Consider the following 12,741-nt stretch of genomic DNA (forward strand, 5'->3'; position numbering starts at 1 on the left):
ATAGCTTAAGGGGTGCACAGCAAGCCATGAGGCCCATAGTTCTCTCCCCTAACACTTTCCTGCCACCTCCCAGCATCTGTTGCCTCACTCTGCCTAATGGTAGGGCTGGCCCTGAGCCACCTAGCTAAGCAACAGAGCCTACAGAAGACAGAGTTCAAGCTGTACACAGAGCTGACCATGCAATAAGATGACCACACCAGGAAGGTAAAGCTTTAGTTTTGTCTCAAAGGGGAACAGAGCAGAGAAGCATGCACCATTCTAAGGCTGAACATAGATTCTATGCTGACAGCAGTTCTGGGAGCCCCTTCAACACACACACATGAAGCACAACTGTAAAGAGACACATTTGTTTCACCAGACAGAAGTCAGAAGGGGAAAGTATTATTAGCGCTTGTGTCACTGCCTGCCTTGCACAGAATAGCACCCTGCTTGCAGTTTTGGAGACTTAACAGATTATTTAGTTAGAGACAGGACAGTCTGCAGCATTTGGGACAATTCCCTGTGAAAGCAGGTGCTCTGAGAAGGTTATCGCACATGAGAAAGATGCTTAGACATGGACAATGCAGCACAAGTGCCATGAGAGAACGTGAAAGCCCAGGGAGCAATTCCATCTTCTGCAGTGAGACAAGCATGGAATAAAACCCAGTTTTGCATACATTCGGTGAGATGTATTTGCTTTGAGAGAGTCAAGGAGAAGTGTCTGGCACTAGGGCTGTGCAACTGAGAATGCAGCAGTCTCAATCACTCCAGCAGTATGTGTAAAAGCAAAAGCAAGCCCGCTAGAAACACAGGAAGCTGCCTTAGACTGAGTCAGATCTCTGGTCCATCTAGCCCAGTACTGTTGACACTGACTGGGGGAGGATCTCCAGCGTTTCAGGTAGGGATGTACTGCTTGTGCAAAATCCATTCTGTCTGTGTTTTATGGGATGTTGGGAGCCTTTTGTTCCATCATCCACCCATCAAGAGAATTGGAATTTTTTTGTTTCCAAATTTGCACAAATTCACATTTGCACAAATGTACAATCGTGCACAGGTGGCAATGCACCGATTCCCCCCAAATGTGCATTTTCACACTTTAGCATGTGGGGGAAACGTACATTTTTGGCCATTTTTTTTTTTAAAAATGCATATTTTTCTATGATGAAAGTTGTGCAAAATTCAGGAAAGTTAGAAAATCAGTCCACAAGTCCATGGAATCCACCTGACAGGGGAAAAGCCAGTCCGCTGCAGAATCCATGGGTCAGATTCATGAAAATCCAAACTCCTTCGGTTCCATTGCAGATTTCTCCAACATCCCTAGTTTCAGGCAGGAGTTTTTCCAACCATACTTGGAGATCCCAGGGATCGAACCTGGGACATTCTGCATGCAAAGCAAGTGCTCTACCACACTGAACTACTGCCCCTCTCCAGGGCTCACTAGAGGCCATCAAACTTGTACTGAAAGAAGCAACACTATTGTACATGAGACAGTAGTGATAACGTTGTGGCCGTTTCCCTCAGTCCACAGAAATGGTAGGTGCAGGCTGTGGAATGGGAATCACAGACCAAAGAACAGCATTGCATCACCTGCAGTCTGTGCAACAAAGCTGGTGAGATGACACAAATGCATTTCCAGCTAGAGACCGGGGCCTCCCACTGTGTGATCCCATAAAGTGAATTGTAACCCAATGCTCCTATCAGAAAGACATGGCATACACTGGACACATACCAATCTCAGAGGGATTGGAAGAAGAGCCTCACAAGATGGAAGCCATCTGAGACAAGCCAGCTCCGGTAGACGGGAAAGAGTAGCAATGTGTTATTGGAATGTTGAATTTTCTGGCCAAGTTCTGTCCCCATTTGGGCAGTTACAGAATCAATGTCACAATCTACCAGGCAAGGGGAAGTTGAGCCCCACAGGGAGGTCCACAGCAGCAAACTTTTAGTTTAGTAAAACAAACGATGACTAATGCCCTCATCTTATACTACTATCAGCCAGAACAATGATGGATACTCCAGTGTGAGGTATCTTAGAGAAGCCCTGATGCAGCCCTTTTACAGGATCACCCAACTGCTTGTGGTGAGTAGAGCCCTATCTGAGACTGAACAGGGTTATGCCCAGATACAGACCTCCTGGCCACAGTTTGTGGAGTGTAGCAATTCCATCAACAAGGTCATGAGGCCCAACTGCTATCAGAGCACAACAGACCTCTTGAGACAATAACAACAAAGCCATTTCTGGTTGTTCCAAAGAGATTGCCACTGCTGCTAATGTGGCTACAACACTATGGTGTAGAGATCAAATATCGTCCAGGCTGATGACTGGTGTCAGCAGACATCCTTAGCTGAGCATACACACCCAACAGCAACAAATATGGTGAAGGCGGGAAAGACATTGAATCCATCGATACGTTGTGCTATCTCCCAGTTTCAGCCACCAAGCTCTGCAAAATTGAGGAGGATACTGAAAAAGACATCCAGCTACAGGCAGTCAAGGAAGCAATAGGGAAAGGATGGGCTGAGGGCAAAAGTGAGCACCATCAGGAGCAACCACAACCACATTTCCTCATCCAAGATGAGCTTGGCATGCAGAATGGAATTGTGTTTCCCAGGCAGAGAGCAGTTGTTCCAGCTTCCTTGCATAAGGAAGTCATGCAAAAACAAGAAACATCACACCTGAAACGGTGCGTCCTGGCCAAGTCCTAGCACCCAAGATGCATGAAGTGGTTACACAAGGCAGGCAAGTGATCCGTAGAAACAGAAAACATAATCCGCCAGACACCATACTCAGGGTCATCCCATGGATGAGCAGATAACATCAAGGACAGAAGAAAACAAGACACCCTTGGAAGCTAATTCTAAAGAGAAAGAAGAGGATCCACAGAGGAGAAGGGAGAACTACACACTGAAACCAAGAGTGGGGACTCCCAGTGTGGATGCTTTTAGAGAAGGCCAGAGTACCTCAAAGACTAAGGGTGCAATCCTATGCAGGTTTAGACAGAAAAAAGTCATAAGAACATAAGAAGAACCCTGCTGGATCAGACCAAGGGTCCATCTAGTCCAGCATTCTGTGGCCAACCAGCTGTTGACCAGGAACCCACAAGCAGGGCACAAGCACAACAGCACCTTCCCAGCCATGTTCCCCAGCAACTGGTGTACACAGGCTCACTGCCTCTGGTACTGGCAGTAGCACAAGACTAGTAGCCATTGATAGCCTTTTCTAGCTATGCTGGCTGGGGCATGCTGGGTGTTATAGGACATTTTCCTGTCTAAACCTGCATAGGACTGCACACTAAATCACCTTGCAAGTTTAAAGCCTCCAGTATGGCTCAGTTTTAGGAAATTTGGGGGGGGGGGCGGGTTGGCTGCTTAAAATATTTGAACGTCAGGGTGATGTAACATCTTTCATGCAATGTAAGGCGAAAGTGGATTCCACAGGTGGGGTGGGATTGTCTATGATGTGGACTGACCATCTTTCCAGAATCTGAGGCAGAAAAGGCTCATTTCCATCGCTGGCTGCAGGATCTTTTTAACTAGATATGCCAGAGACTGAACCTAGGATCTTCAGCATGAAAAGCAAGTGCTCTCCCATGGAGGAATAGGCCCTCTGGTTGAAGTATTTCAGCTTAATGCAACGGAATTGCCACCACTGGGAACTGCACAAGCAAGTTGCAGAGGTGTGGGGAATCCTTTGGCTACTGGGCAGTATAGAAATGTAATAAATAAAGAAATAAAAAAAATCCTTGCCTGTACCCATCCAGTTCAAGATCAAGGCATTTTTTAAAATTACAGTTTCAAGTGTTTCAGGGCTCTCCCCTTGGTACTGAAAGCAGGCTCCAGGCTGGACTGAACCCTGATAAAGCCTATTCTCATGGCCAGGCCACAGAAAGTCTCTGCATTTGTTAGCAATGAGCAGAGTTCATCAAATACCTGCAAGGTGCTGTAGGATTCTGTGTTTTGACACTGCAATCTACCATTTGCAGCACTAACAGTAGAACCATGGAAATTGCTAGACACCTTCGCTATAGCATATTTTTTAAATTTCTCTGAAGTTCTTCCCTGTGGAGATGAGCCTGGCCAGCAGAGGGCAATCATGTTCCTTGAAAACCCTTTACTGGGACTCCTCAACTTGGCAATCGGTGACTGGTTTGAGGGATTCAACAAACCTAGAGCTGACGATCCATTTTCCATGATGAAACATTCCACCGGTGGAGGCTGGTGGCTCCGACGTCAGTTGGGTGGCGAATCCACTCCGGGTTTCAGTCTGAACTCTAAAGGAGCTCTCCAAGATACCGAACCCTAGCCCCAAACAGGTCAGTCCAAAATGGATAGCTCCAGGCAGATTCACTGCCCCACCGATGTTGAAGCCACCAGCCTCCACTGCATTCCACGGTTACCTGCCAGGCTCTTTATAAAAAGTGCCACCAACAAGGGCTTTCTAAACAAATTTCTGGTCTTCTTCTTCAGCATTTCACTGGACAATCTGTGTTGTAGGATTTTCTGCTTATTCTGGAGATTCTGTTCCTTCCTTTCTTCCAGTATCATAAACGCCATCCCAGGAATATGGGAGGCCTCAGACAGAGTTTGCAAGTGAAATCATCGTACAAACGGAACAATTTATTTGAGCTGAAGACTTTGGAGTTGATAAAAAGCAGTTGAGGGAGTAGAGGGAACAGATGCAGGGTCATAATGAAGCCAGAACAAAAATGCAGGAAGCCATCTTAAACCAAGCCAGACTGCAGGTCCATTTAGCTCAGAATTGTCTAACACTGAGTAATACCAGCTCTCCAGGGTTTCAGGCAGGAGTCTTTTGTAGATGTAGCTGGAGTGATCAGAGAATGAACCTGAGGACATTCTGCATGCAAAACGTGTGCTCTACCTCTGAGCTACGGCCTCTCCCCCAAATTCCCTTCCTCTTGACTACTGGAAGTGCCATCTGGACCACCCCTAGCTTCTGATCCAACATCAAGAGCAGTTTTATCATTATAACTGATGCTTAGCAGATGACTGGCTGATTGAAGTGGTCTCCTTAAGCGCATCAGTCTGGAAAAGTCAAGGCACTGTTAATCTTGTAAACACTTTGTCCGTTACAAGGATCCCATAAGCAGGGTTCTAAATTCCCGTTCTGACTATACCCATCAGTAGCTTTTAAAGGGAATGTAGAATTGTGCTCACAAGGTTACTCCCCCTGGGAAGGTTACACACACAATCATATATTATATGTTCTCACAGGGATGGCTTTATTTTTAATGTTGGAATCAGCACACTTTTTAAAAGGGGGAAAAAATGAGTTTATTAAGATTCTAGGAGAAGGACACTAAGGCTACAATCCTATACAAATTTACCTGGGAGTAAATCTCTTTTAAATTCAGTGGGACTTACTTCCAAGGAGACATGTATAGGATTGGCTACACAGGTACCAGAATTCATACTGAGGTCAGATGGTGCATGGCACCATAATGACCATGGGTTTTTCTACACAAGGCATTTATTGTGCACTCATCATTCCCTACTCACTGTTGTTCATGCATTCTTTCAAAGACATTGTAACCCTCCAGTTTTGCTCCTGTGTCCAACAAGCACTTTCAGGAAGTTTTTTAGAGCATTTGTGAAAGCGAAAGAATCCACTTTTCACTTGTGTATTTGTGCTATTCCACTATACCACAGCACCACCTAGAGGTTATGTAGCAGAAAATCAGGAAAGGGAACACTCTTCATGTAATGCTCAGATCTCAAACTGTGCCGATGCAACAGATTAACAGCCTTGTGTAGGAAAACTCCATGTAGGTTTCCAGTCCCTCTGACAGCAGGGTTGTGCAAGATCTCTCATACAACTATATTGGTCCTTATTCCAGCACTCCTTATTTAGAACAGCACAATGGACTTCCTGATTCCAGTGTGCAGAATAAGGGTGTTCCTTATTAAAGCTTTCCCTAGGAAAAGCAGGCAAACAGCAGTTGTGCGCATGCAGGAAAACCAGCAGACATGTCTGTGTAACTGGGTGTGTGGATAGGCCAAGGATGCAAAACAGCCACATTGTCAGGTGCCCTTTGTTGGGACAAAGGCTGTGTGCCAGTTTTGTCCCCAAGGAATAGAGGGCCACGCTGATACCAGGAAGAGACAGCAACGTTGCTGCTATCACTTTCTCATGTTTTCTCTCTTTCACAGTACAACCAGCATCAATGGATTGCTTAGTTTTTCTGGAGTTTGGGAAAGTGTGGATTTCAACACTTCAGCCACGTATCTCCTACAGTGCTGTGGCCACTACAATGCCACGGTCTGTGCCAAGCTGTAACTACCAAGGAATCAAGTTGGTGCAACGCAGGATGGGCTCTCACATGAATAATGGAGAAGCAATAAAGTGATTTTTATACTGGAAAAAATGTGCATAGGGATGACTTTACATGTAAAAAAAAAAATTGCAACGAGGATCCTAGGTTGTGGGGCAAAATCTCACCTCCAAACATAAGAGCAAAGGGGAGAAGGCCAGGCCTTTCTGAAGAATGCCAGGGGAGGGGGTCTAAGGGTGCATAATGCCTGCATACAAACCTCCTGGTGTATTTTCAAGCTGCATTGCCCAGGATCACACCCAATGTGACCAGGAGGAGATTCCTTTCTGGGAAGGTAATTTTAACAGCTGGTGTTCACTCATCTCAGTTTTGTGACATAAGAAGAGTGAGAGGGCAGGAAGAGTTTGCTGGCGAGAAGTTCACAGGGGCTTTAGAAGGTGGACTGTCTGGCACTTCAATGTCCTTGCTGAAAGACTCTTCAGTCAAAAATCCTTTTTGCTCTTGGATCTACCAGAAGGGCATGCATTTATTTTCATGGCTTTGTCCACTTTGGTCTCCATGCATTAACTTGTGCTTTCTCTTCCATTAGTGACATGCATCTTAATCATATGTTTACTCAGAGGCAAGTCCCACTGAATTCACTGGGGCGTACTAGCAGGTAAGTGGGTATAGGATTACAGCCTTCGAGTGCAATCCTATCCATGCTTCTCTGGGAATAATAAGCCACAGCGAATTCAGTGGAACTTACTTCCAAGTAAACACACACAGGCTCGCACTAAAAATAAACTAGTGCGCTCATCCATGTTTTTCCAGGGAAGATGCATGCTCTCAGGCTTAGTTTCTGCAGTTTTACTTGGAAATCCATCAGATCTCAAAAAGACATACGCGTGCACACCCAGAAATATAAAAAGCCGTTCTCGGCTGCATCCACAGGTGAAGGACCTCCCTGTTTCCTCTATTTTTAATTCAGCATTTCTTGGGCCACAAAACTAAGTTGCCCCCTTCTTTCTGGTTCCAGAAGATACATCCATCTCTCTCCAGAGAATCCACTATCCTTCTATGCCAGTGTCAGGCAGGAGGGCTCCCCAGCTCCTGCGCAGGAAGGAACCTTGTCTCCAGGATTTGACCCTTCCGTGCCAAGACCACTGCATCAGCAGCAGCTCTGAAGAAGGTTCTATACTCTTGTCACATGGCTCCTGCAACTGTCAAGTGTGAATACAGAGCAGGAATATTTGTGCCGAATTGTCATCAAAACTCTGGAGATGCACAACATGCCAAGTGGCAAAGGAAACCCTGCAAGCTGGAAGGGAAATCAACTGCTGCATCTTTGCTAACTCTGCCCGTTATCGTATCACCCCAGGGCAGGGGGTAGGCAAAACAGTGCCCTCCAGATATTTTGGACCACAGCCCCCATAATCCCCAACCACTGCCTATGCTGGCTGGGGTTAATGGGAATTATAGTCCCAAACACCCGGAAGGCACCAGGCTGCTTTTCCGCTGCCACGAGGCTTCCTCCTTGCTCCTAAACAGATCTCAGACTGCAGTTATGATGATGAAGGGAAAGCAAAGGTATTCTTGACTACGGTGGCAGTTTGAGTAAAGAGCCAGGGCCTAGCGCCTGCCCAGCTCCATGCAGCTCTCCCCAGATTTCAGCCTACGGCAAAAGCCGGCCTTTAGCACCTACATTCTCAGTACTGCTCTGCGGCACCCGTCCTCCACTGCCCCCCTCCATCAAGATCTCCCTGTCCTGGTCACGGAACGCCACGCTACAGGGGAGTCCCAGTCGCAGGCTGCGAGGACACACCACGGGTGTGCGATGCAGGGGAGTTCGGGGAGCAGGCAAGCTATTATGTGTAGGGCAGGGGCGTGTGTGGGGCGGGTGTATTTCAACAGAAAGCAGGGTTCAGTGCCAGCTCCAGGTCTGGGGGGCCCTTGGGCAAGCCACCCTCAGCGTGCCCCTGCCTCAGTGAGTCTACCTGCTCAACACCATCCTCGCCAGCAGCTCTTGCTGATCCCCCTCCTCGTCCTCATCATTGCCACCACCTGCTTGATGGACAGGCAGAGGATGCGGGCAGCGGCCTCTCCTGCTTCTCCCTCTCACCCCCATCGCTGTCTGGGCTGCAGGGAGAGGGGGCAGAGCAAGCAGGCAGCAATGGTGCAGGAGGAGAGGCGCTCTGGGGGGTCTTGTCAGTGGGCCCCTGACCGGGCGTGGGCCCTCAGCAGGTGCCTGGCCGTGCCTGCCCTTCCATGCTTCAGGAGAGGAGTTCTATCCAAGAGGCGGACTGATGGCGGATGCAGCATGACAGCAGAGCAGGGTGTCGCCGTCCAAGCCTCTGAGGGAGGTTACGAACACACGAGACTGAACGATCCATTGGGCCCAGTCCTGTGACTGCTGGCAGCTCCCAGGAACTCCGGCGGGGGTGTTCCCTGGCGCCTGCTCTCCGAACCCTTTCAGCTGGAGGCAACAGGCACCGGGACCTTTTGCCTGCAAAGCTAGTGCTCTACCGCCATGCGACACTGGCGGGAGGGGAAGATGACGACATCTCGCCCCTTGGGGCGCTCAACAACCCCAGCCTTTTTCCAGACGCCTTCCAAACTCATCGGCCATGGAACCACTTGACACTTTAACTGCCCCGAGCGCAGACGAAAGGCAGGCAGCACCACACCCACCCTCCGACGCGCCCCGTCACGAAAGCCGTTTCCCACCAAGCCAGGGGTGCGCGGGGCGGGGGGAGAGTCATCAACTCTTTTCTGCCATGCATTCTCTGGGGTATCAGTAGGGTGAGCGGACTAAAGGGCTAAAGGGGTCTTTGGGGCCGCGACCCACACCGTTAGGGGCAAAGCAGCGCGGGATGGGTCTTTGGTGAGGAACTGCCAAGCCCTGGGAGTCACGTGCGCAAGGCCTTGCGTTGGAGCCAGGCGGAGAGCCGGCCCGCTCGTCCCTCCCGGCATCTGGCCCCCGCCTCCAGCCTCCTTCTGCGGGGAGCGACAGCAGCTGCCCGTGGCACAAGCAGAGCTCCTTCGATCAGCCGCACACGGAGGAGGTGCCACCAAGCCGCACGAGAAGGGCCCAAGCTCTGGCCCCATGTGGACATGCAGCTACCTCTCCTCCACGCGGGGCCGGCCGGGACTGAACCGCTGCTTCCGCACAGTCTTTTGTTCTCCTGATCCCTCCTGGAGCCCCCCAGGGAGCAGCGCACAAGCGCGGCCCTCCGAATCCCGGCTCCCTCAAGCACCACACACAGGCCTCACACGTCGAAGGGGAGGAGCCACGGGAGGCATGGCAGGGGCAGCCGTGTCCCCGCCTCCCCCCGGCACATGCAATGCACATTGGCGAAGGCTCCCTGCGCCCGTTACTGCAGCGGGCCGGCCTTGCCGCTGTCCCCTCCTTTGGGCCTTGACTCGGCCGCATTGTCGGGGCACTTCCGGGCACTCTTGGGGCTCACGGAACCTTTCCTGGAAGCCTGGGGGCTAGTCAGGCCTTTCTTCTGGAGCTGGGGGCTGGACTGGGCCGAGGGGGCCTTCCTGCCCATGTTGGGGCTCCGAGAGCCCTTGCCTTTCGGGGCAGGCTGAGGGATTTCAAGGCTCTTCAGGGCCAGGAGTTCGCAGTATTGGTTACACTGGTGAGAGGTGGCGAATTGGTCTAGCAGGTTGGGGCAACAGCTCTTCTTCAGCCCTTGGTACCTGGGAGGAGAAAGAAGAGGACCGGTCACCAGGGTAATCTCTCCCCTGCCCCACCCTGATTATACATACACCCAGGGCCGGTCCTACCACTGGGCAGAGTGAGGCAGTTGCCTCAGGCGGCAGATGCTGGGAGGTGGCGGCAAGGTGTCGGAGGCGGGAGCTGAGCGCCAAGGGAGGAGAGAGCTTAGCACCCTGTCCCCACTGCTGCCTTCAGGTGCAGTAGAGGACACGGTTCCATTGTCAGTGTTAAAGAAATAGTCCAGCCAGCTTTTGTACATGGAATGGGAGTGGGCACCATTTTGTTCTTCGCCTCAGGCAGCAAAAGTCTTGGGCTGGCCCTGCGTATTCCACCTGCCGAAGCTCCCTCCTACCCTTTCCCCACCTAGTCCCGCATACACCCAAGTCAGGGGAGGAGTACCTCAGGCCTGTGGGCCCAGTCTGGCCCTCTGGGGTTCCCCATTTGGCCATGACCCCTTCCTCGGCCACACCCTCTTTCCTTCCATCACCAATCGTTCGGGGTTTCCCAGCATTTGTGCAGCTTTCCCCCATTCTAAAAGGTTGAAACGTCTCTCCTGAGGCCTAGTTACTGGCAGTAAGGGTGTTCAGCTAAAATATGTTGGTCTTCTGGTGCTGCCCACCACTGGAATGCAGCCCCAAAAAGCTTCTCTGCAACTGAATTCAACCTTTGGGCTGAAAGACGTTCAATGCCCCTAGCCTACATACATAAAGCAAGTGTGTCCCCAGCCTGGATAACGGAGCAGGTCAGCAGAGCACTGGGCTTTCGCCAGCAGACGCTGCTGGCTCCAATGTCAGTGGGTTGGTGGATCTGTTCCTAGTTTCCACCAGAACCAGTCGGAACTCTAAAGGAGCTGTCCAAGGTGCAAAGCCTCCACTGGTCGTTACTGTTGTTTGTCGAGCAGCTGTGGCCAAAGGCTCCACAGCATCTCAATTCCAGGCCCACCCGCATCCAGGTCTTCTACCACAGGCCTCAGATTCCTGAGAGACAGGGAGCAAGTCCCCCACTCCATCGATCGGGAAGCAACCGCAGAAATTAAGAGGCCACGAGGCCCTCTGGGAGCACAAATGTCATCATTGAGCTGCCCCTTGGCAATGGGAGAAGCTGCTGTTGGCAGCACCGGCAGGCGCCCTCTTGGGACAAAGAGCAGCAGGGAGGCAGGGGGGTTTCTTGGGCCTATGGCATGAAGGACAGGGTGAAACCCCCTTCCCTGCACACCACAGTCCTGGTCCTCATTGCCTCAGTTGGCCCTGGCGTGCAGCATCAGGGCCCAGATGGACCCCCCCCCGCCAAGCACGCTTCTTGCGGGATGGTCACTCACCCCTTCGTTTTGGTAGCAATCCTCACGTTGGTGACCTTCCACCCAACACCTGCAAAAAAGGAGCTTGGATGAGGTCACAGAGCAGGTCAGAAATGAGCTAGGCCAGGGGCAACAGGCCACCTTTTTTGGCTGTGGGCCCTTTTGGCAATTTGAGAAACTGTCCTGGGCACCACCACAAAATGGCTGCCATGGGAGGTGTGGCAAAGGACAAGGAACCTGCCCCAAAGGCTGAGCCCAAGGCACAGGTGGGGTCTGAGCCCCAACACACTAAAGAACTCCTGTGAACCCACACTGTTCAGCACCAACAGGACCTTTTTTCACAGCAATCCCAGGTGCCTGTAAGAAAATGTGTTAATTTGAAAAAAAGTGGGAGGGGTAGGGCACCTTGGTGGGCAGAAAGAGAGGTGTTGGGGAGTGGGTACTATGGTGCCTTGTCTACCCCTAAGCTTGGCTGCACCTGCCATTTATTGAGCAAATACGCCAAAGTCCAGGTTCATCACCCTAAACCCATTCTCGACCAATAGCGCTACCGGACCCTTCCCGCATTTGGCTCCTTGTGTAGACCAAGCACATGAAAGGGCAGTGGGACTGCACCAGCCAGCCTTGCCCCTGCCCACTGCACCTTCAGGAGCAGGCGAGAATGCGGCCTACACATGCACAGCCATCAGCGCATAGGAACTGTATGCGCGAACAGGAACTATACTCACACCAAAGTTCCTGGTCAGAAGTACAGGGCCCCATGCATGTCCAGTTGTGCACACACCGAGCCCGTTCTCACCTTTGGCCCGAAGCATGGAGATCAACAGGCAGGCCAGCTAGCACACATGCCCTCCGCGGGCTCATACTATGTGTGGCACTGAGCGCAAGAGGAAAGTTGGAGAGTTCTCATTCCACAGCAAAGACAAGGAAGCCCTAGTGCACAGGATGCAGAGCCACACTGGTGAACGGTTGTACCACCCAGTGGTGCGGCTTGGGGCCAAAGTCCAGGGGGCGGGAATGACCACCCAGACAGTGGCAGGTGATCGGGGCAGCAGAAGCAAACGCCATTTTATTCCTGTAATCATGATGGTGCTATGATTTCACTGAGTTGAAAATGCAACGCTTTTCTGTGAACCACCCAAAGAGCTTCGGGTATGGGGCAGTGTAGAAATACAATAAATGAAATGCCATACGTGAAATGCTCAGAACGTTATTTTTAAAAAATCAGGCTCGGCGAAGAGTTTTGTTGCTGTTCTGACATATTGAGAATGCGGGAGCCGTTGTAGAGCATGGAATGGTGGTTGGGGGCAAAGAAAATGTTAGCTGTGTGCTTCACTGCCCCCCTCGCCCCACCCCCAAAAGGCCATTTAAGTCCAGCGTCTAAAATTACCTAGCTGCACCACTGATTACATACGGGGGCAACGCTGGGAAATCCAAATGTAGCAGTTGAGACCATGTTCCATATGGACTCA

The 12,741-nt window shown here is 50.8% G+C and overlaps 2 protein-coding genes across 2 annotated transcripts in view; one reads left to right on the forward strand and one right to left on the reverse strand.

Moving 5' to 3' along the window:
* The window catches only part of SLC28A2 (solute carrier family 28 member 2), a 31,820-nt gene extending 25,464 nt beyond the window's left edge, over positions 1 to 6,356 (forward strand). The window contains exon 18 of the mRNA XM_084816959.1: positions 6,148 to 6,356. Within this exon, the coding sequence (XP_084673085.1) occupies positions 6,148 to 6,274 (127 nt within the window). The 3' untranslated portion in view covers positions 6,275 to 6,356. The remainder of the gene's footprint in view (positions 1 to 6,147) is intronic.
* A 756-nt stretch (positions 6,357 to 7,112) lies between these two features.
* The window catches only part of ALPK3 (alpha kinase 3), a 64,949-nt gene continuing 59,320 nt past the window's right edge, over positions 7,113 to 12,741 (reverse strand). The window contains exons 12-13 of the mRNA XM_084816954.1: positions 11,291 to 11,339; positions 7,113 to 9,953 (exon numbers count right to left, since the gene is read on the reverse strand). Coding sequence (XP_084673080.1) covers positions 9,623 to 9,953; positions 11,291 to 11,339 — 380 coding nt within the window. The 3' untranslated portion in view covers positions 7,113 to 9,622. The remainder of the gene's footprint in view (positions 9,954 to 11,290; positions 11,340 to 12,741) is intronic.

The sequence above is a fragment of the Heloderma suspectum genome, chromosome 11, assembly GCF_057233095.1.
Source record: "Heloderma suspectum isolate Gila_16-S chromosome 11, 16-S_ref, whole genome shotgun sequence".
NCBI lineage: Eukaryota > Metazoa > Chordata > Lepidosauria > Squamata > Helodermatidae > Heloderma > Heloderma suspectum.